This window comes from Phacochoerus africanus, chromosome 1 (genome assembly GCF_016906955.1).
Source record: "Phacochoerus africanus isolate WHEZ1 chromosome 1, ROS_Pafr_v1, whole genome shotgun sequence".
Classification (NCBI taxonomy): Eukaryota; Metazoa; Chordata; class Mammalia; order Artiodactyla; family Suidae; genus Phacochoerus; species Phacochoerus africanus.
Genome location: NC_062544.1, coordinates 136167179 through 136194537, shown reverse-complemented (window position 1 = coordinate 136194537; position 27359 = coordinate 136167179). Strand labels below are relative to the sequence as shown.

General features: G+C 37.0%; 1 protein-coding gene across 2 annotated transcripts in view; it reads left to right on the top strand.

The window, feature by feature from the left end:
* CNTN3 (contactin 3) overlaps nucleotides 1-27359 on the top strand; it is a 362517-nt gene that overhangs the window by 86015 nt on the left and 249143 nt on the right. For both annotated transcript variants that reach the window (XM_047779257.1, XM_047779251.1), the window contains exon 2: nucleotides 5425-5559. In XM_047779257.1, coding sequence (XP_047635213.1) covers nucleotides 5505-5559 — 55 coding nt within the window. In that variant the 5' untranslated portion in view covers nucleotides 5425-5504. The remainder of the gene's footprint in view (nucleotides 1-5424; nucleotides 5560-27359) is intronic.

Below are 27359 nucleotides of genomic sequence, written 5' to 3'. Positions count from 1 at the left end.
ATCGTGGGGAGGATATGTGTGGAGCTGTCAGGCACTTGGAAGTGGAGCCCAGTGTTCATGTAAATTTCACCCCCTGTCAGTTCAGTCTCTGCAGGAAAGAAACAGGTTTGATAATGCAGAGTGGGTCAACTCCATTTCTGGAAGATGTGCAGATAGCGAATGAGTGAATGATTATGATTATGGTTATGCATGAAAACAAAGTGGGTGGATGATGCCTGATTTCTGATCTAGCAGGATACAGTTTCATCAAGCCATTAAACTCATTTATTAGTTAACTACTATGGTATTATGTTGCATACCACAATAGCGAATTAATTTCTCTACAAGACTCAGGATATAGTACCCATAGGCATCAGAATTCTTCAAGATTTTTGTGTGGGGGGTTTTTGGTGCAGGTTGTGAATAATGTATATTCATGAATAGATTTTATTTCTTAAATATCCAAGTTGGTGGTGACTTTTTTATTGGATGTGAGAGATATGTTAAGCAATCCTTCTCAACAAAATTGCTCCAGGGTTTGTTTCTGAAAAAGGAGATGCTTGTTAGGTACCTGTTACTCTGATAGAAATGAAGCCGAATCATTCTCACACCCCAATTTCCACTGTGTAAAGAAGCTTAACTCTGAATATTGGCATAGACTACATTCAGAATTGTGTATAAACATTTAATATTGTAACTATGTTTCAGTATTTCGTGACCCACAATCTTAGTAGCAATTTTATAATGTGTATGACAAAAGCCACAAACTTTTTCTCCTTGTGGAGCAACCAAGAACAGCTATTTAGAACATTTTTTGGTTTTAAATCCAAGGTCTAGCATTTTTTTCAGAATTAAGAATAAATAGTCCAGTTGTCAATACGTACTAAATTTGGGGGCTATTAAAAGACCACCATGGGAAACGTGTTGTGAATATATTCACCCTTAGCCCTAAGATGCAAATGTGAATTAGCAGAGAAAATTCTAATGGTTATCTGTTTTTCCTTTGATTTAAAACATCCCTGTGAATAGTTGAATATTTTTATTGTAGCAGATGACATTTTGATTTGTATTTGTCTTGCTTCAGTAGCTTCCTTTGTATTTATTTTAGCTTGGTGATTTCAGAAGTGGGACAAGCTTTTTATACATCCTTTCTCTCTGTGACAATACTTAGCAATGCTGAGAAGTTTGGTCATGGTTGTATTAATTATCTTCATTATTTATAAAGTTGGTGTCCTACTCTAGCATTGATTAAAAATGACCAACATAATTTAAAAAAACATTATTCCTGAATGAGATCTGTTTTTATCTTCAAACTTTATACAGTATATGCCTCTTTGCATGTGTGCATGTGTGTGTGCATATATAAGAAAATTAGGCTATACGTATTTCTTCTCTTAATAAAGATAGCTTGGTTAATACTGTCTTATCTCTGATTTCTTTTAATCTTAAGGCAAGAATAAAATTGGTGTGTTGCAAAATACGTTGTCTTTTCATCCTTTTATCTGATCATGTCAACTCCTGGTTAAAATTGTACTGAGTTTTCAAAGGGCTTTATCCTGATACCAATATTCTTAGCCCGGCATGTAAGCTTGACCCCCATTATATATCTGCAGTCTCATTTCACACCACACTGAACTTGGCCATCTGCATTCCATTTCATCAGTCTCCTCTCTGTTCCTGCAACAAGCCATGAACACTGAAGCCACAGGCCCTTTGCCTGTTCTTTTCTTTATGCCCAGATGTGATTACCAAAATATTTAACCAACACTAGGGCATGAACACTGATTAAGTAGAAGTGAAATGGATTCTGGAAACCTTTGTTGAGCCAATCATTGAATTTTTAGGTGTCACGTCCAGGTTGGGGGGGTGGGGTTTGGGGCCAATGTGGGAGATGAGATGATAGCTGATGGGAGAGGATCCAGACAATGGCTACTTACCAGCCCACTGACCAACTCAAGGCCATAACAGGTTTTTGTCTATACCTGGGAAATTTCTTTTCTCACTCTGCAGCAATGCAGACATCTGATTATATCTTTTCTTTCTTTTCTTCCATCTGTTATTTTACTGCATCAGAGGAATTTTACTTGACCTTTACAATGAAGGATGTTCTCATTGAGTTTTCAGGAAAACCCTTACCTCTTCTTTGTACCTTTTGCAATGGTCAGTTTACAAATACTTTGTAATTAATTGAATCATATGTCACTCTCACTTGTTTGTATATCTCATGAAGGCAGGGATCATCAATTAGCTGACAACCCCACGCCCACTTCATCCATAATTGTAATCCCAGCACCTAGTAGGTGCTCAATAATTACCTAGTGAATGAAAGAATTTTCAAAAAGACTTTAGAACTTCTTTGAACACATTTATACTTTGTAAATGGAACTGATATCCATGTTACTTTGGGGATTCACTGTTGGGAAGATGATATGTATATATATTTTTAGTTACCACCTTCTTAATGCCTTCGTATACATTTTCCAAAAATCATTTTCAAGTGGTGGCTGGATCCCATTCTGTGACTTTCCACTGGAAATACTTTCTCACTTACTTGATGTCCAGTGAAATGATTTAATCTTCCAAATTGACTTATTCATCATTCTTAAAACTCAGCAAGAAAAATGACTTGAAAGCCTAAAGTTGTGTGCAGGGTGTTGGGAACACTGGAGCAAACATTGATGGATTAGCTGTGGTCCTACCTCCAGAGATGTATCAGTCTAGTAATTTTCTCCTTATCCTATTTATAAGTGTTTATAACATTTTGTTTTCCCATTGCAGTATTAGAGCATAGACCTTATAGTTTTTTTCTGTATGACATCGATCAAAGCCTCACATATTTATTTGGGTGCATTTTAATGATTGTTATATTAGTATAGGATCTTTTGCTACAGGATTTTCTAAGGTTCTATAGGATGTTCTTTTTCATGAAAATTTCAATAACGTGTTCTAAGTCTATTATTTTATTACTACCAAATTTTTCTAAGTATATTTAATGTATAAACTGGATAGCTTTAACTCCTCAAAGAAGGGAATATTAGTTCCATCAAAGGTGTATTCCTTAAGGCTTTCCTGTCTTTGAAAACAATCCATTATCCCCAGACTTTAATACACCTTGCAACTGCTCCCTAACTTTTCATGAATATTTGACACTCCGCATAGCATTATTGCATTTTAAGTTTCCAACAACTTTTATAAATCATTGTCATTCTATTTTAGTTGAAAAAAATTTTTTTTAACTTTTGTTTTTCTACTGTGTGTGTATATGTATGTCATTCTTCTCAGGATTTCTGGACTACAGTTTTTCTCACATGAATTATTAGAAGGAAGTTATGATGGTTATGGCTGTCAGATATAAGTGTAATCTAGAATGATTTCATTATTATTTTCAGTTACTAACATGGATAATACTATGTACACAAAATATCTCATTTATAGAGCAATAAAAAAATGGAAGGAAGGCTAAGTACCTGAAAGCCTTTGATGCAAATAGGTGGAAATCCACCACTGGAAAGGCTTGAGAAGTATAATTATTGAATAAGGTAGAATGTGTGTCACTCCTTGTATATTTCAGTTATTTCATAATTTGGGCCATAAGTCTCCTGGGACCTGATCCTAGTGAAAATAGCTTTGAAAAGTCTCAGTTTCACAGGCATATTTCATGTGCCTCATTCATCTCATCTTTCCTTTATCACTTCAGTGCACAAGTCATTTCCAGTTGCTACCATATGCATTTTTTGAATGGGCTTAAAGTTAGGTTTTGGCTTCTGGAGCCATTTTGCTACCCCTGTTGGAGGCTTGAAGTGCTGAGTCATTAATCCTCCCTGAAAATAGCCTCCAGACAATGACTCCTGGGAGCTGGTATATAAATACTTCAGCTCCCTTGCCCTTTGGATAACTGGACATGAAGGCATGACACTGGGATTATTCTGAGGCTTATGTTATACAGGGGCTGGACTTGTAGAGTTTCCCCAGCAGGAATATGCTCACTTTACACAAAGGGGTTGATGTGTTTATATCTTACCCTTTACTGGCTGCCTTCCTTTCCCTTTCTCACATTTTCGTATCTTGTTTTTGTTGTTATTGACCTCTTAAATAACTTGCTTGCACTTGAATTCATTTTGCAGTGTTTGCATTAAAGGGAACCCAAACTCAGATACGTGATTTGTAGTATTGGGGACAGTAAGAAACGGTCACAGATCCTGTGATGGTGTGAGTTGCCAACCTGCAGTTCTTAGAGGTGTAGTTTTCAAATGCATTGCCTCCTGTTCTGGATTCTCATGGACCAAGTCAGAGTTATGCCTAAATCCTGGAATTCTAGCTACAACTTTACCTCTTACTCCTCCCCTCCTTCAAGAATGTATAGTGTATGGCAGGTGAACAAAGACAACGTTACTACAGGAATAACTGATTCAATATAGTATTTTAAGTACATAACTTTCAAGATGTTATTTTCACTCTTGAAAATGTTATTATTTGGGAAACACTGAATTCTAATTGAACACATCATATCACATCAAATGGTCTCATACTTAAGAACCATTGAGATTTCTCTCCTTTGCTCAGTGACGACCAATACAGCACAGTGCATAGCAGCTGCTGACAGAGTTTTACACCTTCTTGGCTAAAATGGCTGACATTAAGGTCGTTAATTCCTCTTTGTGGAATCAGCTGAGTTGCAACAATCAAAAAAAGATTCTCTGATTTCAGGTGTGTGCATCTAGCCTACTTGATCATTAACCATGCAGTTTAACCAATCACATGGCCACTGAAAATGACACTGGTTCTTCACACAATTGTTTTCTTTGCCAGCACATTCAAGTTGATGAAAATTCAAGAAGGCAAAAGATAAAACAATTTCCTGCACAAGATTCTCAGACAGAACCATTTCCATCATTAGCACTTTTTAAATCTGTTTTGTGCAGCATATGTAATTGGGGGCTTTCTGCAGTTGTCTCCAGAAAGAAAAAAAAAAAGAAAAAAACAGGCTTAAGATGAACACTGGTAATGCTATTTATAATTTACATGTTTTATGAGGGATATAGAGGCTATGAAAAGCAGTTCTTCAAGATATGTGCTGCTTTGACTCTCTTACTTTAACCAAAATGTTATTTTGAGAGAAAATGAGAAAAGTTAGAATTTCACAATGATATTTTATTTGTTGTAATTGCTATCTAACAGAAGTTTCAATATTTAATGTACTAGTATTTAATATTTTAGTATTGTTGAACATTTCTAATTTGGTGAAGCCACTTCCATCTGCCTGTCAGTTACATAAAGCACATTTTAAGTACCTATATTTCATATATCTTTTTTGCATCAAAAGAGATTCATTTCATTTAAGGAATTTGAGTGACTGTGAATGGTACAGTTTTATGAAAAGAAGAAAATCTTTTTAAAGCAATTCATTTTTTTCAAATCTAACTTCTTTGTATATATATTTTACAGATTAAAGGATTTACCTGAAGACAAAGCATTCTATTCATCAGAGACTGGACAAGAGTTACTCTTGCTTTGGGCAATTAAAGATGATGTTGTCATGGAAACAGTTGATCTTGCTTTCATTCATTGGCTGCCTAGGAGGTAATAATAAGCTGTATTTTCTAAGTTGAAGTTAGAAATATTCTTGAGTCATATGTTAAATAATTTTTAAATGTTGAATTAATAATTCTCCAGCAGCAAAGAAAAACAAATCTTTTTTCCAAGAAAAAAAATTCTAATTTTCTCTCTGATAACTGGATTCTTATTTCCCTTTCTAATTTCTGCAGGCCATTTTGTTTTCATCACAAATATAATGGCACTTAATATTATGGATCTACTATGGTGTTATGAATATAACAATGAAAATTTGAGAATGTTAACTCATGGCTTATTCCAAAATAGCTCAATCTTATAATATTTAGTGTAAAGGGAGAATATAGATTTTAGAGAATGTCAGTATTTTCATATCTAATCTTAAAAACAATACAGTTTTTCTTTCAACCACTAACTTTAAGGGACTGAAAATAAGGATAGAATTTTCAATTTTGAAAATTTGAAGTTTAGAACAAAACAGAAAAAGGACTAACTCTTAAGTATCCACCATCCAAAGCAACTCTTAAAAATCATCTAATCTATTTCCTTTCTGTTTATTTTGTTTCATTTTTGTGGAACAGTGGAGGAATGAGACAAGGATTCTTTTAGATGAAGTGACAAATGTACAATAATTGTGGGGTTTTTGGTTTATTTTATCTTATTGTTTTGTTTCTTTTTATTATAAAATTTCCCAGCACCTAAAATGTTGAAAGAATAGTACAACAAACAATATGCACCATTTAGATTTAACTGTTGTAAATCTGTACTTGTTTTGTTTTGTTTTTTTATGGCCATATGTGTGACACATGGAACTTCCCAGGCTAGATATTGAATCCTACCTGTAGCTATGACCTACACTTCATCTGCACCAATGCTGGATCCTTTAACCCACTGCTGGGGATCAAGTGCCTCTGCAGTGACCTGAGCTACTTCAGTCTATTCTTAACACACTGTGCCACAGTGGAAACTCCTATACTTGTCCTTTAACTGTGCTTGTTCTATTTTATACATATGTTTGTGTATTATCTATTGATGGATTGACTGACTGCACCATTTGAAAGTAACTGGGTGATCACCTCTCACCCTTAAATATTTCAGCATCCATCTCCTGAGATGAAGACATATTTTATAAGGAAAGTAACAAAAAAGTAGCCTGTCATTTTTCTTTTCTAAGAGGTGAAAATTGATGTGGAATGAGGCCAAATGCATTGTCAGGTAAAATACATGTTATTTGAAGTCATGTTTATATCAGAATAGACTTCTGAGCCCATATGTCAAACTTCAAATGTTCTTAACATATTTAAACCATTTTAAAATCTCCAACTTTTAAAATAAGCTTTTTTTAAGAGTTCCCATTGTGGCTCAGCAGTAATGAACCCAACTAGTACCCCTGAGGATGCAGGTTTGATCCCTGGCCTCGCTCAGTGGTTAAGGATCCAGCGTTGCCTGAGCTATGGTGTAGGTCTCAGATGTGGCTCATATCTGGGGTTGCTACGGCCGTGGTATAAACTGGCAGCTACAGCTCCGATTCGACCCCTAGCCTGGGAACTTCTATATTTCTCAGTTGTGGCCCTAAAAAAAAAAGACAAAAAATAAAATAAAATAAGGTTTTTTTAACAGGTTTTATCCTGTGATGCCTCAATTTTGTTTCCTAAAACATTTTCTCTCTACTCATCTAGCACTGAGAGAAAAAGGAATAATTATTTATAAATTTATACCTTTTAAATAGCTTTTGGAGAAAGACCAACAGAAATATCTAAGTAAAATTTTTTCTTAGATTATTATCTTCATTTACAAAGTTTTAAATTTGAATTGTTATTGTATAAGGAGCAAAATGAAACGGAATATACTACAGCAATATTATTATTCACAATTTCAACCTTTATGGAAACAACTTTGAAATTTTAGAATGAATTAGAAACAGGTAGATATATTCAGAAAATGGAAGTGTAGCTAAAGAAAATGAGATCAATTTTTCTAAGGCTTAAAATTTTAAGTTGTAATTTTACACTGTGTACAAATTTTGTTGCTTGTTTTTTAGTATTTTTTTAGAAATGTTTTACGTATTTATGAACAAGTTTATGGAGAAGGCAGTATGTATTTTACTAAAATATTAAGACATTAAACAATTTAAAGGTCAACTTGATTTCCTGGATCTGTTGGTAAAAAAGCTATAAGAGTTTATAAAGGATAAATAGATAATTAATTGACATATAAAATTTATGTCATATTTCTTAGAGAATTGGTATCTTCATAAGTATAGTATAGAAAAAAATTGTATATGACCAATTGTCTAAAGAGAATTGATTACATGCAATTCTTTATATGTAGAATGTTGGTACTCCTTTGGATTTATGTAAAATGTGGATTAAAAGGCCAGTTTGTGAATGTGATGTTCTGTTAACCAGTATTCGTTCTTCTTTTTAGGTTTTAAAGTTAAGAATCTGTCATGATATAGGGAAGATCTCTAAATAAATGCCAAGTAAAAACATATTTTATGAATTCACTTACTTAGAGTTTATTGAAAGACAAACTCAATAGATGCAGCAAGTGCTTAATAATTTGCATTGTCTATTTTCTCAAATTTAAGCTTTTTGTTATCCATTATTTTGTGCATTTTTTTCCTATTTTCTTCTATTGTTTTGTCTCTGAGTGTTTCTCTCTGCAGCAGAGAGGCAAATGTAATTTTTGGCCAGCAATTTGTCCTAAAACAAACTTGATTGCATTTTTCCTCAAAAACACCAGGCTGCATTCATTCTTTAAAAAATATTTGTTAAGCATCTATTATGTGCCATAGAGAGATCTGTGTCCCTGTGGGTTTTATACTCCATCATGTTGGTGTAGAAATTGACATTGAGTTAGTAGATGATGCTATGAAGGAAAAAAAAGCAGAATAAGATGAGGGTGTTGGGGGCTGCGTTGTGGGTTACCATCTTAAATGAGGTCATCCGGTTTGTCCTGATAGAAAAGGAGACATTTGGGCAAAGATTTAGTGGTAAATGAGTTGACCTTGTGGGTATTTAGGGAAGAGAGTTCTAGACAGAGTCAGCAGTCCATGCAAGTGTTTAATATATGACTTGCTAGGTATTTCTAGAAAGAGCAGGAAAGCTAGCAGTTAGAGAATAAAGAGTTATAGGAGAGAAGTAGTAGATAAGAGCCAAGAGGTAACTTGGAGATGGATGCAGAAAAAAATAAAGATCTTGTGAATTGCTGAAAATACTTACAGCTTTTACTCTGAAGGGCCTCAGGGGCCATAGTGTCGTTGTCACAGAAGTGATGTAATCTGGCTTTTTTTTTTTTTTTTTTTTGAGGACCTGGATGAATGCCGTGTTGATGACTGTAGTGGGGCAGATGAACCAGCAGAGGCACTAGTGAGAAGTCAGTGAAGTAATCAGGCAAAGAATGGTAGCTGACTCCAGGGCGGTGGAAGGGGTGGTGGTGACATTTTGGACGTATTTCAAAGGTAGACTCATGAAGATTTGTAGGTGGAATATATTTTTGTGGGGTATAAGAGAAAAGGTCGAGGATGATCTCAAGGCTCTGTGTCACCTTGTGTCCACATCCAGAGGTGTCCCTTGTGGATGAAATGAAGACTTGGCACAAAACAGGGATGAGAGTTTTCTGCCCTGAAGTTCACTACCAAATAGTGAATTAAAAAAATCAGTTCTGGGAAAAAAATAAAAATCGTTATATATATATAAAAAATCAGCCCTGTGGATCATGTCCAGCATTTTTTATTAAAATAAATACATTAAAATTAAAATAGCAATAGAGTATAATAGATCAGCTTATATGGCCCAGTTAGTAAATATTGTCTTCTGAGCAGTTCTGGACATTTAACATATAGCAGTGAACAAAATAATATCTCAGTCCCCACGGAGCTTCCCTTTTAATATGTTTGTTCAGACTTGATCCTACATATATTTCTTAGAGAGTTGCTATAAAAAAAAAGTTTAAGAGCCAAAGACCTAGGTTGAGAACAGAGAGATGAGAACCCTCCAGAATTCTGAGAAGGAACCAGAAAAGAAAAAAAAAAAACACTCAGATGAGAAAAACAATAATATTATGCCAGCAAAATGAATAATACTAACAACATTAATGGAGATTCATTTACTGTGTACCAGGCACTGTGGAAAAAGCTTTACTTCAGTCATCTAATCAACAAACATACAATGAGATATTATTGTTTCTATTTTGGAGATAAGGAAACAGCCTTTTAAGAGTTTAAGTCATTTGCCCAGTCTATCTGGTTGAATCAAGATTTCTATATATCTCTGAAATCTAAAACAGCTCCTAATCACTAGACTTTACCACTTCAGTAGTTTCTCTTCTGGAGTTAAGTCAGAGGTATAGGTTGTGGGGTAAAAATCTTTGAGGACACAGGGAGAGTGTTGTCTTGCTTCTTAATTACCTACTAGTTCATTGTTCAATGTGTTAGATATTTTAGAAGTTCACTGTCCTATGTGGCAACCACTAGCCACATGTGGCTGCTGAGCATGTAAAATATAGCACGTCCCAAATTGAGATTTGTCCCAGTTGAGATTGTAAACTACACACAGAATTTGAGACATTACCAAAAATACTTTTTGAATGAATTACTTAAATGTCTCAGTAATTTTGTGTTGATTAAATGCTGCATTGATAATAATTTAGTTATATTGAGTTGAGTAAAAATATTATTAAAACTAATTTCATTTGCTTCTTTTAACCTTTTTTAATAGTTACTAGAAATTTTAAAATATGTGTGACGTATTTCTATTTAACAGCACTGCCCTCAACACTTATAAAATAGAAACCTGACCATTTTGCAAAGTTTTTCTAATATCTAATATTCCAGAGGGAGCCCACACTGGAGAAGCTAATGGGGTCTTTCTGATTTCACTTGAAAAGTTGTAAATATTTCCTGAGTGTGTATTAGCAGCAAATACTGAATCCTTTGTCAGACGAGTTCTGATTTCAGGCATCATTGCTTGATGAATATAGTCAAACTCTTAATCAATGCCTGTGAAAATCTGAAACTTTGCTGAGAATATTCTGGTTGGTTTTTAATCTTCTATGGGACTAGCAAGATAAATGTAAGTCTTTTGGAAAGAGAAGCTCCCTTGGGTAACTAAAATCATTGTTGATGTATAGTTAAAAATACCATCACGGAAAATGTCATCTTTCTGTAAAAGTTTTAAGGTATTCTTATTTCATCAAATTTTTCTCTTAAAATCATAGTGAATAATCAGGATGTTGAAATTTATTATTATTTTGTAATACCTAAAAATTATTTGTGAAAGCAAGTAGCCACGAACCCTAAAAGGAATTAGTCCTAGAAGAGAAAATGATTCTTAGTTGTCCTTAACTTCTTTTTAGTAGATATTGCGTTGGCATGTCCGATGTTTTCTACAGTCATGAAGCAGCCGTGTGAGGCCTGGAAGAACCATGCAGAGCTCCATGGCTGGACCCATCTGATTTGCCCCAGTGATGGCCTAAGCCAATGAGCTCATGGCATTATTATTATTATTTTTTGCTTTCTTTTTTGGGGGGTGGGGGGCCCACACTGCAGCATATGGAAGTTCCCAGGCTAGGGGTTGAATTGGAGCTACAACTGCTCGCCTCCACCACAGGCACAGCAACGCCAGATCTGAGCCACATCTGCAACCTACACCACAGCTCATGGCAATGCCAGATCCCCAACCCACTGAGCAAGGCCAAAGAGCAAACCCATATCTTCAGTGGGTTTCATTAACAATGGGTTCATTAACCACTGCGCCACAGAGGGAACTCCCTCCCTTTTTTTTTCCTCATAAGGTTTGCTTGATTCAAGGACTTTTTTGTTCGAACTTTGTGGAAAGTGACCTTTCTCCTATTGTATCTGAATGAGGAATCCCAAAGCTCTATCTGCTGCAGGTGGCCAGCCTGTAATCACTAGGGAAGCTAGCCTGAGGGAAAAAGTGTTTCTGTGCCTTCAGACCAGAGAAATCAGAGGATACCGGCTCCTTGAGGATTTATTGACATGGCCCCCCTTCTGGCTTCACCGTCATCGAGGAGTTCCTGCTGTGGCATAGTAGGATTGGCAGTGTCTCTGTAGTGCCAGGATGCAGATTCAATCCCTAGCCTATCGCAGTGGGTTAAAGGACCCGGCATTATTGCAGCTTTGGTGTGGGTTGCAGCCGCAGCTCAGGTTTGATCCCTGGCTCAGAGTTACATCATCAAAAGCAGTAAACGCCCCACCTCCAGCCCCCATGACCTGGCATAATAGCCTCTTTCAGGAGCTACTGAGGCAATAAAGGCCTGGGTCCACTCATAGGTTTTCCTAAGTGCAGAAAAAAGCACAGGTCAGCTTTGAGATGATATGGATCACCTTGATTGAACATTTAAAAACTTCTTGGTGTTTTAATTAAGGATAAAATATGTGATCACCAAATGTGAGCCTTGACTTCCTTTAACACTCTAGAACAGTGAAGGACAACATGTACAAACAAAATACATGTTGGGCCTCATTTGCAAGCCATAAACTCTGCTTGTTTTAAAGCCAGTTGTTTGTGTGCAAATCCAGACCCATCCTCCTGCCACACATCTTTGAGCATCCTCCATCCTAGAATCCACTCTGTTCTTTGTCATCTTAATATATGAATCACTTTCTGTGCTAGTCTTTCATCCAGATAATGATTAAGGAAAGCTTTGGAAGCAAAATAAACTTCCCAAGTTCTCCCTGAGATAATTGAGGAATATTTTTCAGTTGGTTTTAATACCGCTACCCTTGTAATCACTGAGAAAATGAGTTTGTGGCATTGGATATGGCACTTCAAGTAAACTGTTGCCATAAACTCAAATGACTGTCATTTTTTCTGTGGTATTTGTGTGCAGTGTAATATGACTTGAAAGCACTGATACTGGTAAAAGGGAGATGTCGCTGATCTCTGCTTATAAATCTTGACATCCTCCATGTTTTTACCAAGTAAACTTATTTCAAATCATACCCTCAATTGCAACACCCTAAATATTGAATTGCTTTTCATTTATCCTATTAAAATCTTGCGGTTTATCAGCATATGCATGTGGAAATCAGGGGTGGGGGGGAAGAATGCAGACATTGTAGACATGTTTTGTTCCCGTAACCTTGATCTCTGCATATTGGATTGTTGTAAGCTCTTTGGTGACAAAGAAGGCTTTGGGGGGACTTAAAAAGTAATGTGTGTTGGCGATGCTATCAGAGTTCAACCAATACATAAGGTTAAATAAAAGCCACGGTGTTATTTAGCTCTTAAAATAGCTCTTCTCTCAAAAGTATCTGTTGATTAGTTCACTGACTCCTGCAAATACAGTATTTATCATATGAAAGTGTTTTTAAGTACCCCTGTGCAAATTATGCCTTTCCATGGATTATATTAGCAGAGCTAAATGGATTAGGTAACTGGTATATAAGTGTGCATTCTTAAGTATTAACTCATGAATAGTAGTAAGCTTTTATTTTTGACCACACCCACAGCGTGCAGAAAGAAATTCCATGTTCTAGGGATCTAGTCTGTGCCACTGCAGTGATAATGCCAGATCTTTGGCCCACTGTATGTGTGTATATAATACACACATACACATACACATTTATGCATGGCTTTATATAAGCCACAACAAAAGGGACCTTGACTATTAGTGAGTAGCACATATTTTGCAGCTACACCTACAAGCAAAGAGAAGGCAGTAGTAATGCTGTTACACTAAATTACACTTCCTCCTCATTATTTAGTCTCACCCCATCCCTCTTCCAATCTCCAGTACACCTTTCCATCAGCAGCCTATGTCTTTATTATCTCTCACCTCAACTATTGCTTTGGCCTTGTTCCTCGGCTCTCTGCCTGTTTTCTTTCCTTTCTGCAGTGTATCTCATACATTACAACCAGACTTATTTTTTGAACAGCCATTGAGTAGGGGTTTACTGAATGTCTGCTTTGTGTAAAGCATCGTGATAAGTGCTGTGGAGGAGTCCAAGGTGGATAAATCGGGCTGCTGTCTGTCTAGGAAGGAAAGAAGGCACACACACACAGTGAAAGGAGAAAAAAAATGCTAAAATTTATGATGCTATTTAAGAAAAATATTAAAAGACTGGCATGGAAGCTCTTAGAAGAGAGATCTTATAGAAAGAAAGAAAAATATTTTTGATGAGAACAAAAGAGCATTTGAGCAAGGTCTTAGTGTTATACTAATTAAACATGTAGTGACTACTTGTTTTATACCTAGCACCAAGCTAAGGGCCTTACCTGAATTATATTCTCTGAGCTTTGTGGTATTGTTAGCCCTATTTTATAAACAAGGGCTTGAGGTTCTGAGACTTTAAGGTATTTCCTAAACTTCACGCAGTTAATAAGGGTTTGAACTGGAATTCAGAAAGTGGTCTGAAAGATAGTCTCATGGCAGAGCCCATAGACATGACCATTATGTTAAAATTGGATGTAATCTAAGAGTGCTTTCTTAGACTCCTCAGATTGCTGTAATAAAATACCAGAGATTGGGTATTGTAAACAACAGAAATTTATTTCTCATAATTCTGGATGCTGAGAGGTCCAAAATCAAGGTGCCAACTGAATATTTCTAGCAAGGATACTCTTCATGGTTTGCAAATGCCTGTCTCCTTGCTGTGTCCTCACATTGCAGGGAGAGAGAAAGAGCCAAGCTCTCTGGTCTCTCTTTGAAGGGCAGTGTTCATCATGAAGACCCCATCCTCATGACTTCTTTTTTATTTAAGCTTTTTTTATCATAGTTGATTTACAATGGTCTATAAATTTCCGCTGTACAGCAAAGTGACCCAGTCATACACACACACACACACACACACACACACACACACACACACACACACACACACACACACACACATATATATGCACACACTTTTTTTTCTCACATTAGCCTCCATTATCTTCCATCAAAAGTGACTAGATAATATTTCCCTGTACTATACAGCAGGGTCTCATTGCTTATCCACTCCAAATGCAATAGTTTGCATCTACTAACCCCAAACTCCCAGTCCATCCCACTTCCTCCCTCTCCTCCTTGGCAACCACAAGTTTGTTCTTCATGTCCATGAGTTTGTTTCTTTTCTGTAGATAGGTTCGTTTGTGCTTTATATTAGATTCCAGATATAAGTGATATTATATGGTATTTGTCTTTATCTTTCTGACTTTCTTCACTTAGTATGAGAGTCTCTAGTTTTATCCATGTTGCTGCAAATGGCATTATTTTGTTCTTTTCTATGGCTGACAGTATTCCATTGTGTATATATACCACAACTTCTTAATGCATTCATCTGTCAATGGGTGTTTAGATTGTTTCCATGTCTTGGCTATTGTGAATAGTGCTGCTATGAACATAGGGGTGTATGTATCTTTTCTCATGATGTCTTTAATCCTAATTTCCTCCTTGAGGATTTATTGACATGGCCCCCCTTCTGGCTTCACCGTCATCGAGGAGTTCCTGCTGTGGCATAGTAGGATTGGCAGTGTCTCTGTAGTGCCAGGATGCAGATTCAATCCCTAGCCTATCGCAGTGGGTTAAAGGACCCGGCATTATTGCAGCTTTGGTGTGGGTTGCAGCCGCAGCTCAGGTTTCTCCTAATATCACCACAGTGGGGATGAGGCTTTAACATATGAATATGTAGGAAACACTTTCATTCAGGTAGAAAAAATCATTCAAGGCTAGAGAAAAGTGTAACAGAGTTGGCTCCTAGGTATGCGTATATGTGTCAAGCTTGAAGTAGTTTTGATAATGATGATGACAGATGGATATTGAAACTCTATTGCATGTCACCTCCAGCTGAAGAAATCTGGTTTTTTTTGTTTGTTTGCTTGTTTGTTTGCCTTTTTGCCATTTCTTGGGCCTCTCCCGTGGCACACGGAGGTTCCCAGGCTAGGGGTCCAATCAGAGCTGTAGCTGTGTATGTTGAGATGAGTATCAGAGTAGGAGACCAAGATCAAGGTAATTTGTCTCCATAGTGATACCAACCAGTGGAACTGTGGAAGGATGATGGATGGAGAGTTAAATGAAAGGAAGTAGACCTAACCCAAGGTGAGGGGTGAGAGGTAAAGACAGAGCAGCGATGTGAAAGGTTTCTCTAAATCTGCAGGAGAAGGTGGCCATTCCTGAAGCATTTCAGAAAAGAGGAGAGGTGAGAGATGATGGAATCTGAGAAAAAGCTGAAGAGAAAGCTCTGAGTTATTGATAGACTGTTAAGGAAGAATTATTTGGGAAGGAAGGAGGAAAACACATTGATAACATTATCTTTGTTAAAACTGAATTGTGCCCTTGCCCATAGGCTTCTGGATTCCAGGCCTCACTCACATTGTGAATGAGAGCAGTGTGGTTTAGAGCATTTCAGGCACTCGCTCACAGTCACACAGCCAGTTGTTGAGTTATTGGCCCAGTGGTTTCTGGTTCTAGATTGCCTGCATTTCTCCCTGTGGAGCTTTCAGTGGCATGGAGCCTTTTCTGAGTGTGGCATGTTGCAGATCCTCCTACAGAAAAGAACCACATGGTTCCTCCTGGATGCTGGGGAAGGGAGAGTGTTGATCCTTTCCAGTGTTTGGAAGACAGGTGTATCTGTGCATAACAGCCTCGATGTGCCCTGGAAAGCATTGTGTTTTGAAAACACTTTTGTGTATTTTCAGTTTTTTCTACTTGCTCTTCAGGTGAATAACCTCAAGGGAATGGAGAGAAAGCATTGTCCCAAGGAGAATGGGCTGCCAAAAGGAAAATGGTTCCTATGAGATAGAGCTGCTCCTAAGTCAGAAAACGTGAGGCTTGGTTGGTGTTAACTGGGGGGAATTGCCTTGGTGGGCAAGTGGTTTAGAGATAATATTGCCATTCGTAACACACTGGGGTCATATTTAGTAAATTCTAGTGCTGGCTTCCAGAATGCTTTCGTGGGATGAATTGTGGACCCACACTAATATGTATTGCTTCAGGTGACTCTGTGGATCCATCTCGCCCTCTGCTGAATGTTGGGAGAATGGGCCCTTGAACATCTCAGACATTTCCTTTGTATTGTGTCTGTGCCATCTTGTTAATCAGTACAATTGTACGATGAGTACGATTGTGTAGAAATACCCACCAGTATGAACATTGGCTGTTTCCCTGCCAATATCATTTGTTAATCAGTGTCTCTGAGCTTTCATGAAAATAATTCCCCATTGTTCCTTGGCTGAACTCAGTGGTAAGCACTGTGCAAGGTGTTTTACCTAAGTTTTTCTATCATTCTCACATCAACTGTGTGGTGTCCAATTCCCACATATTTTTTTTTTTTTGTTCTCTCTGAGTTTTAAAAAATTTTGCTTTTGTTTTACTTAATATATCATTGGATCCTGTCATCATGAAGAACCTAAAGTGCATTCCTTAACTGATCCTTTTCCCTTTTTTTAGGATCACCTGCCACTTTTTGGGTCCATTCATCCTTTTTTACATCCCAATCCCTTCCCCATTTCCATAAATTCAGAGGTTAGACATAAAATGTCCATTCACAGGGACTATTTTTGCATCCATATTACTTTCAAAGGAAAATTCATACTTAGAAACTGCTGCATATTTTAGTTTGAGAAGTGGCAAGGTGCCTTGTCCTTGTTTTGTTTGGAATGCTAAGACTCAGTGTCCCTTTTTCGTCACTACCAATAAGACATACGGGTACAATTTATGTTCACTTCTGCATGTTGCTTTCTTTGAACACCAGTCTACACTTAATGTTTGAGACAGTGTCAAGTGACAGAACTCTGTGATTAAATATCCAACGCTGGAGTTCCCGTCGTGGTGCAGTGGTTAACGAATCCGACTAGGAACCAGGATGTTGTGGGTTCGATTCCTGGCCTTGCTCAGTGGGTTAACGATCCGGCGTTGCCATGAGCTGTGGTGTAGGTTGCAGACACAGCTCGGATCCCGCGTTGCTGTGGCTCTGGTGTAGGCTGGAGGCTACAGCTCCAATTCGACCCCTAGCCTGGGAACCTCCATATGCCGCGGGAGCGGCCCTAGAAATGGCAAAAAGACAAAAATAAATAAATAAATAAATAAATATCCAACACTAGATGCTGTTTTAGTTGAAGATATTTTAAATTTAAAATTATTTTATGAGAAAAATATGTGGTAGGGAACAATCAAATTAGGTAAGCATCCTGACATATATAATGATCTGTGTGTATAATTTGAAAAAACTCTAGAAGAAGACTGTCATTTTATCTGTTGTGATACAGCTTCCCATAATCTTGAAGCAGTAACACATTATTGAACAATTTTTGGAGGTATTATTTGCCAAGTATGGCACAAAGAGAGAGGTTTAGCCATTTTACTGTGGGTGGTAATTGTCCAGTGATTGCTAGTTTTCTTGTATTCTTAAAGAAGGCTAGGTAATAATACCCACAAGGGACACCACATTTATTTATTTGAAGAATGTCAGTGAGAATGAGAAGGCAAATATCTTCTGTAAATGGATGAAATGTTAGAATTCATTTTGCCTTCAGTAAATAAATATATAAATGGAAATTATTTATTCAGCTTCCTTTTTATTTACTATTTCTTTTATGTTTCAAATCAAGGACAGAATAATTGGAGCCTGAAATAATAGCCATTGCATGACAAATTGAGTTGTGCCATTTTGCATCACTGAGATACTACTACTTACAAAATTCCATGTTTAATGCTTGAGATTGAAATATTGCTGATAATAAAATGTTTGCTCAACATCCTATTCATTGTGATAGGCATTTATTGACTGTGAAACACTGCTTTTTAGCCATACTGCATTGTTGGCCTTTATTGCTTAAAAAGAAGGAAAACAACAACTTGATCTCAGCAGAAAAAAAAAGACCAAAGAAAAAAAAAAAACAAAAAAACCCCTCATGTACCCATCCCTGGCCACTCTGTTTACCAATGTGCTTCCTTTTCTAACTTCTGCTTGGCAGCTGAGGAATTAAGCTCTTATCTTGGTATTTGACTCATTACTTTCTATTTATACCACCTGGGTTTACTTTTCTTATTTGTGAGATTGTTGGAGACAAAGATAATATTCCCACTTGTCACTTAAGCAGGAGACAGTTTGTTCCTTTTAACTAAAAAGATAGTTTTTTAAAAAAAAAAAAGGCAGACCTGAGCCCTAGCTTGTGACAAATGACCTTGGAAGACTATTTCAAGGAAGAAGTAGCTCTTTTCCTGGACTTACTGCATAGTTACTGAAGACCAACCATCCTCTCTTTTCAAAGGAGAAGACTCAAGGGATGGTGGATGGTGTATGATGGTCTGGTGACTCATGAATCCACATTCTCTGAACCTGTGATTCCTTTCTTTTTTTTTTTTTTTTTTAAACCTGGACAGCTTTCTGGTGTCTGTTGACCTATGAGGGTAGAATTAGTAGGTTGCCATTTTGAGTAGCTCTGGTGACTTACTCATTTATCCCAAAGTGTGAATATTATTTGCTCCTCTAATCCCATAAACAAGGAGGAGTGGTAAAGGCTGCTATTATCTGGACTTAATGCATCCAGGCAACTCTGGGATTAGTTGCTGCCATTACGACACTGATTGGTGTTGCCTGTGGACATGGGGCACTAGTATGTTTGAACTATCATTCAAAGAACACCTGGATACTGGGAAGAGCATTGCCCTGTTTGACATTGTTCGTAGTGGCATCACAAGCTCTCTTGTTTTGAGAACTTATATAACAAAACTGACAATCTGATGTGCCAACCAGGGAGTTTTAAATACAGATGGCACTGTGTGTGTGTTGTTTGTTTTTATATCAACCTTGAGTTTTTGTAGAAGGGTTCCTGAAGTTTTGGTCTCCATAGAAGATTTTTATTACAATGTCTTTTTTTAAATAGGATTTTAAAATACTTTGACTTTTTGAATGTAGAGGAAAACAGAGCTTTTCATTCTGATCCCGTGAATGTGTGTGTGTTTGTAACACTTGCATGTGATATTTAAGTTCAAATATATGTCTAAGAAATATAGAGAAGTGGTCATATGCAAAGCATAATTATGTAGATAACTATGAATTATTGATTGTTGAACATTTCACTGCATAGGTTTGGGTGACCTTCCATCTTTTATTTAAGAAATAATATTTACTGCAGCGTATACAATGTCCCAGATGCCTTTTTTGCATGCTTGGTTACATAGCAAAGTAAACTGAGAATCCTCAGTGCCTTGGCAGTTACTCCTTTTTCAGGAGAGTAGAGAAAATAAATAGCTAACAACAGTTTAATAGAATCTCATGTTTTTCTTCCTGCTTCATGGTGTTTATGAAAGCTCTTTGCTGTTATTTTGTGGAGTTTTGCATTGATAACGGTCTTAGTGAAGTTAAAGTGGAAAGTAAACACTTGTTGGAGAATGGTCTTTCAGGGAGAACTGATGCCGTGGGCATTGTGAAGGTTCCTTTTTAAAATATTTTGAAGTCATCACCCTTCATAGATTAATAGGCACCTTTTTGTCTTAGACACAATGCTCGGAATTATTTGCTCAAACCAGATAAGTGAACGCAAGTGTCAGTGTTCACAACCACTGTGGAAGATAATGACAATCCCATCCTATTTTTCATGCCATGTAGATACAAGCCTCTTAATGAATGAAGTCATTTATTAGACTACCTTCTCATAAATTACTTGTCCCTAGTCAGATGTAACTGAAAGTTTGACGGGTGAAACAAAACTATGCAGTAATAATACAAGTTAGGGCGCTGCTTCTGTATTAAAGATTTTTGCTTATCCTTTCATCACAAACCCTATACTATTGGTATCATTCCCACATTAACAATAAGGAACATGGGCTCTGAGAGCTTGAATGACTTGCCTAAAGCCAGTGGAAGTATTAGGAAAAAATCTTGTTCATCACAAGGCAAAATCACTGTTCTGCTAGTAGACATGTTCCTTCCTAAAGCAGCGGTTAGCACGCTTTTTTGTTGATAATTTTTGCATCTATGTTCATCACAGATATTGGCCTGTAATTTTCTACTTTGGCGGTATCTTTGTCTTGTTTGGTAGTAGAGTTAAATGAATTATTTTGTAGTTGGACATATGTATTCCATTTGGAAATAGAATATTTGCTTATAGAGTTGTCCTGTGAATGACCATATTCTTTTTTTGATCAGCTATGCCACTTTGTAAATTAAAACCATTTACAATGAAGCATAAATACATATTTCCATTCAGATTTACCAAATTTTCAAATTTATACAATATAATAGGGATGCTTAGGGAATAAAATGTGTTAAAGACTGGAGATGAGGGAGATATAAATGAAAGATAAGTAAAGATAATATATAGTAGGATAGGGGTATCATGATAAATAAAATACACAAAAATTGTTCTAAATACTAATTGCTATAAATTGTACTAAATGGTTATATGGAGGAAGGATTAATGAAATGATTTAGCAGAGATTTTAGACTTCCTACATGACTGGAGCTTCTCATATTTACCACCAAAAGCTTGTCTAGAATGTTGGAACCAAAAACAGAGAGCGAATATCCAATGTAAGTCATCCTCACCAGCCCTGATTATTATTTATAATCTGTACCACTATTAATGAAAGCAGTAGCATTTTAATGAGCACCATTTTTGTTCAGTGTCTAGTATTCACTTAGGTGACTTGATGGATGCTCAGTGGCTGGTATAGTCAATGTCATTTTTTTCTTTGTTGATATTTGGGACTGGGCATGTATTTATGAAGTATATATGATGAGGGATTTTGTTCCATATTTTACAGTACTGATGAACAGTGCTTTTCAGAATAAAAGATGTTTCCCCTTCACTGCCAGGGTTACAAGTAGTGCACAATATCATTTGTTCTCCTTAAGCCTACCGAGGAAGTAGTGATCCAGTAGGTTTGGGAAAGGCTCTCTTGTCATCACTATATCTTGGGACCACAAAGACTCTATTTTGAATGAGGTTGGTTCTTTTCCTTCATTGCCAAAGTTGATACCATTCCTAAGTGAAGGAAATGAGAGAAATATCTTGTAATTGTTAAAATCCCATACCCCCCCCCCCAAAAAAATAACAACCTAAGGCACTATGAACAAGAAAGTGTGCTTCTACAACTTCCCACTGAGGCTCAGCATGTTAAGAACCCGACTTAGTATCCATGAGGATGTGGGTTCAACCCCTGGCCTCCCTCAGTGAATTAAGGATCTGGCATTGCCACAAGCTGTGGTGTAGATCACAGATACAACTTGCATCTGGTGTTTATATAACTGTGGTGTAGGCTGGTGGCTGCGGCTCCTATTTGACCCATAGTCTGGGATCTTCCATATACCACAGGTGTAGCCAGCCATGAAAAGAAAACAAAAAAAGAAAGGAAGAAAGGAAGGGAAGGATGAAGGACGGGAGGGAAAGAAAGAGAGGAAGGATCCTTCAGACCATGGGTTATCAAATTGGGGATAGAAAATCATTGATAGGTGGTTATATTAATAAAGTAGCTTATGTCTAGCTAGTTTATGTCTGGCATTCGAAGGAACAGAATAATGTAAAACAGATTGAATGGAATGGAATAAAGTAAAATAGAGAAGAGTAGAAACAAAAAGTTATGATTCACCATGCAGTAAGCATTAGTATTATTTCAAGAAACTTTATAATCAGTAGTATTTGTCAGTGTATACACATGCACACTGTGTCTACAGTAAATTATGATGCAAAATAAATCCATTTTTTTTTGTCTTTTGTCCTTTTAGGGCCACACCAGAGGCATATGGAGGTTCCCAGGCTAGGGATCTAATCAGAAATACAGCTGCCGGCCTATGCCACAGCCAGAGCAACGCCACATCCGAGCCCATCTGCAGCCTACGCCACAGCTCACAGCAACACCAGATCCTGAACCCACTGAACGAGGCCAGGGATCGAACCTGCAAACTCATGGTTCCTAGTCGGATTCGTTTCTGCTGTGCCATGACAGGAACTCTGAAAAATAAATCTTAATTGTGGATCAAATGAAAAATAATTTGAAAAATCATTTAATTGTTCAAGTTTCTCTAACTCAGAGACTCTCCCATCCCTACCCTGTAGTTCCAGATACAGTTTTAGGAGTGGTTGCTTGTCCTTTGTCCTGCTTCCTTTGATTTCCATACCTACTCTGCCACCTAGCTTGATTCCTCTCAGTGGTCTAGAAATAGAAAAATGGGCTCTTTTTGTTAATTTATTTTTTACGAGGGTATAGTTGCTTTACAGTGTGGTACAGCATAGCGACCCAGTCATACATACATACATATATATATGTATACACACATATGCATTCTTTTTCTCATATAATCTTCTATCATGATCTATCACAAGAGATTATATACAGTTCCCTGTGATGTACAGTAGAACCTCATTGATTATCCATTCTAAATGTAATAGTTTGCATCTACCAACTCCAAACTCCCCATCTAGCCCACTTCTTGCACCCTCCCTTTTGGCAACCACAAGTCTGTTTTCTATGCCATTTGCAGCAACATAAAAGCAGGATCTTTATTTGGGAAAAGAAGTGGGACGAGGCAACTAGATGGTATGTCATCCACTCATACATTTACAAGCTCCATGTTGCTTCTGCTTACTGAGGTACAGGCAGGAAGAGATTATGCTCTTTTCTACTTTATGAAATTACAGTTGTAAAAATACTACAAAGTGCAGTCACAAGTTCATATTACTTCTTAATAGCTTCTCCACTATAATCATTTTATAGTAGGAATTTTTTATTGTATAACTGTTTTGTCTTTTTTTTTTTCATAGAAACAATAGCCTTCCACTAGAGTGTGATATGAAACATTCTCACTAAAATACATGAAGGGAGTCATGTCTGAGCCCCGGAAAGCCCTGACCCGATCTCTTTGGTAAAGAATAGAAACCACAAATGTAATCAACTCTATTAAATCTTTGAGAGATGTATGCTAAAGAAATGTTTTTAAAAGAGTTCATTAATAAAGTCTTTTCAATTCAGTATGTTTGGTGAGAACCTTGTGAATTTGCACACTTCAGAGATGTTCAGTGAGTGTTGATATAATAGGAAGTGGAGATATAAGTGTTTTTTCTTTCCAAATAAATGACTCATGGATTGTGTACTCCTGCTCGTATTGTACACATTGCGCATGACATCTAACAATAGCATTTTTATCATGTAAAGTTGGTATTAAATCATCTAGCAAGAAAGGTGTAATGATGGGCTAGGAATTAGGGAGAGATGTCAGGGAGGTTCAAAAGCACTAGAAGTCACATTCATAAAAAGACAATAACATGGATTTAAGTAAAGCGACAAAGACTTCAGCCCATCTCCTCTAAGCCTATTTTCCAACACATTATTTCCTGTAATAGGACTATAAATTGGTTACACATATCATTCAATTGTAAAGAATATTTCACAGATCAGAAATATAGCCATTGGATTAAAAGCCTCAAGATAAAATATGAAGAACTCTCAGAAGTACTCCCAAGTTGTTTTATTTTACTCAGTAGTATTACATATTGATTAGTAATCCATCCATTGAAATAGATGGCAACTTTCATTAAAGTCTGTGATTGGTTTGCTAAAGTGTTGAAATCTCAATATTTAATCTTAAATGTGACCATTACATACATAAATGTATATGGGTATGAGCAGTCTTTTTTGTTTTTTAGGTAGGTTGCAGTGAGAGGAAAAATACAATTCTTTGTTAAAAAAAAAGTCATTGTTTGAAGGGGCTCTACCACTCCAGGGAAGATCATTCATTTATGAGAACATTTATTTCTAACACCTGTAAAGCTTAAACAGCCCCTTTCAGTTCTCATTCCCTAACTATTGAATACTGCTTCTGATGCAGTTTCTCTCTTTCTGTTTATGGGCAAATCATGAGGTAAAGATGGAGCAAATCATGTGGGGAACTATTAATTTAGGAATTTAAAGATTTTTATCACTTTCCATTACCCTCTGCCATGCTATCATACTCCAGATATGTCATATTGCAGTGTTTTTTTCTTCTAACCTGATTGCTTGATAACATTTTCAGATGTGAAAATGGATAAGTTAGTCATTCGTAGGAAACATTTTATTTTACTTTTTCATCTAAAGTATGCTATATTGTCTTTTCCCTCTTTTGGACACGTGGGTTGCCATAGATTCAGGTGCAGGTGCCAAAAATGCCTTAGAGATTTGTTTTTCTAAAACATGATGTTTAGAGTTAACTGAGTTCATTTTGGTTCAGGAACTCAAGGATGTGAGGGATGTGGTTTAGCTTTGCTGTCACATGTCCGTATATTCCCTCTCATGATGACCACGGTCATTTCTAACATTCCTTCCTCACCTATCAGTTTCCAAATCGAATAGGAAGGAAAGCAAAGTCAACATTTCCTTCATTTTCCACCCCTCAAATCAGGGTAGAAGCTCCTAGCAGATTTTCCCTTCTCTCTTGTTGCCAAAATGTGGCCTCTGTCCACCTGTGCTGAATAGAAACGTGGAGACAGAGTTTTGGATAAAAAAAAAAAAAAAAAAAAACAGCTTTTATTGCTTTGCCAGGCAAAGGAGGCCACAGCAGGCCAATGCCTTAAAGACTGTGCCCTCCACTGGGGAAGAACTGTGGGGAGTTTTATAATCAAAAGGAGAAAAAAAACAGAGTTCTGGGTAAGAATCAGGGTGCAGGGCAAATATGCATTCTTCTTTCTTTGGGGGAATCTTTAGTGATTGAAATTGGTATCAGAAGATCTCAGCATGATCCCGGGGTGGTCTTCTGGGCTATCATATCTTGTTTTTTCCTAAAATAAAAGTACTTACGAACAGGGCATATTGATCAGAGATGAGAACAATCCAAAAAAGTCCCTAAAAAAACATCATATGCTTGTAATCTTTGACCCACAGACAGTTGTGCTCAGGAGGCCTATCTGTAGCTCATGGGTGATTGTGGTTAGGGTAGAATCAAACCAGGGAGAAGCACAAGGAAGGGCTCTAAGCCATTCAGTTTTAAACCAGTCATTTCTAAAAGAAGCATAAGGAATATAACTTCCCTCTTCGGTGTGTGAGGTGTCTGAATCATTGTTATGGGTTGAATTGTGTCCCTTCAATATTTTTGAGTTGAAGTCCTCATCTTGGGACCTCACAGGGTGGCTTCATGTGGACACAGGGTCATTGCAGTTATAATTAGGGAAGATGAGGTCATTAGCATGGGCCCTAATCCATTATGGCTGTATCCTTAGTAAAAGGGGTAATTTGGACCCAGAGACACAGTTAGAGGGAAGATGAACTGAAGAGGCCCAGGGAGAAGATGGCCACCTATAAGCCAAGGTGACAGGCTGGGAGTAGATCCTTACCTCAAAGTGCCCAGAAGAAATCAACTGTGCACACCTTGCTTTAAGAATTCTAGCCTCCAATTAAGTCCTGTTGCTTAAACAACCCAGTTGGTGGTCCTCTCTGATGGCAGACCTAGCAAATTATACACCCATCTTTGGCTGTTACTGGTCTCATAACCCAGTCTCCTCCACTCCCCAGCCAAGAATTACAAGAGTTCTGGAAAAGTAATATATCTGATGTTTTCATTATCTCTGGGGAAAAGCATATTTTGAAGGCAAGACAAACAATGAGGGAGCAACTGTTGAGTAGACAACCAATCCTTTTGGCTGCAGCTAGTCTTTCAATGCTGCAGGTGCCTGACATTCACATGTTTCCTAAAGAAATGAATTATCTTAAGATTGAATTCTTCAGCCTTCTTTGACTTTGGAAGAATGTAAATGGAATTTTATTTTAGCTATTCCATTTATTTATTTATTTAGCATTTTTTAGCTTTAAACCACCACTGCCACAAAAAAAAAAAAACAAAAAACAAACAACCAAAAAAATACCCACTGCAACAAATGTTTCCATCTTAAATTTTCTTCTCTTCCTATTAGATTCTAATGGGATCTAGAATATAGATTTCATCTCATTGGTGGCATATTATTATACTTTCTCTGGCCTACACTAGAGATCATTCTGTTTGCATCAGTTATCTCTTGGGTACATTGAATATTCCGTTTTATATCCACCTTCTCTTAAATTCTGCTTTAACTAGCCCTGCCCACTCTAGCTCTCCTTTGGGTTTACCCTCTTTATTTCAAAACATCCTCCTGTGTGTTCTCATGTAGATATTGATGTAAATCAGCAAGGGAAATGGGACATGTTTTCCTTTTTGTAGGAATTTCAGAGATAATGCTGTAGCTGTAGTCTTTTAGGAATTTCTCTTCTTGTGCTAAAAGTAATGCAACTGCCTGGAATCCTTTGTTTATTCGTCTTTGTCATTCGTGACCACTAGAATTGATTGGTCACAGTTTGATCTTTTAGTGATATTACCTTAGGAGCTCATAAAGCTTGCACTTACATTCAAAGGCAGTTATTCCTAGTAGCCTCTGGGTGTTTTAGGGGTGGAGGGAATACCTTAGGATTGGATTTTTGAATTTACTAGTTCTGTTCGGAAATGTTATATGTCCTTTATTTTAAATTATAAACTTAAAATGGAGTTTGGGAGCCAAGCCAGAATATTAAAAAAAAAATGCCCCTGTCACAGAAATAAAGTTTAGCATCAATCTGAATATTACATTGAATCCATCTATAAGCATAGGGCCCCCTTCTGTTTTCAGCAAGCTGCTTTTTGCTGGTTATAGATATCTGCATGAATAGGATATCTTTGTCCTTTGGAGGATCAGAATTCATTTTGAAGAAACTGTTGGATAATTTCCTTTAGAGAGCAAAGACTTAAGAATCTTTTGCATTTAAGCTTATATCTCTAGCATGAGGCTAGAATGTTCTACCCCAGCATCTCTTATCACCTTTTCATTTCAGGGAAACAAGATTGAGTGGCCTTTGTCTCTTTTCTGAGTATGAAGCAC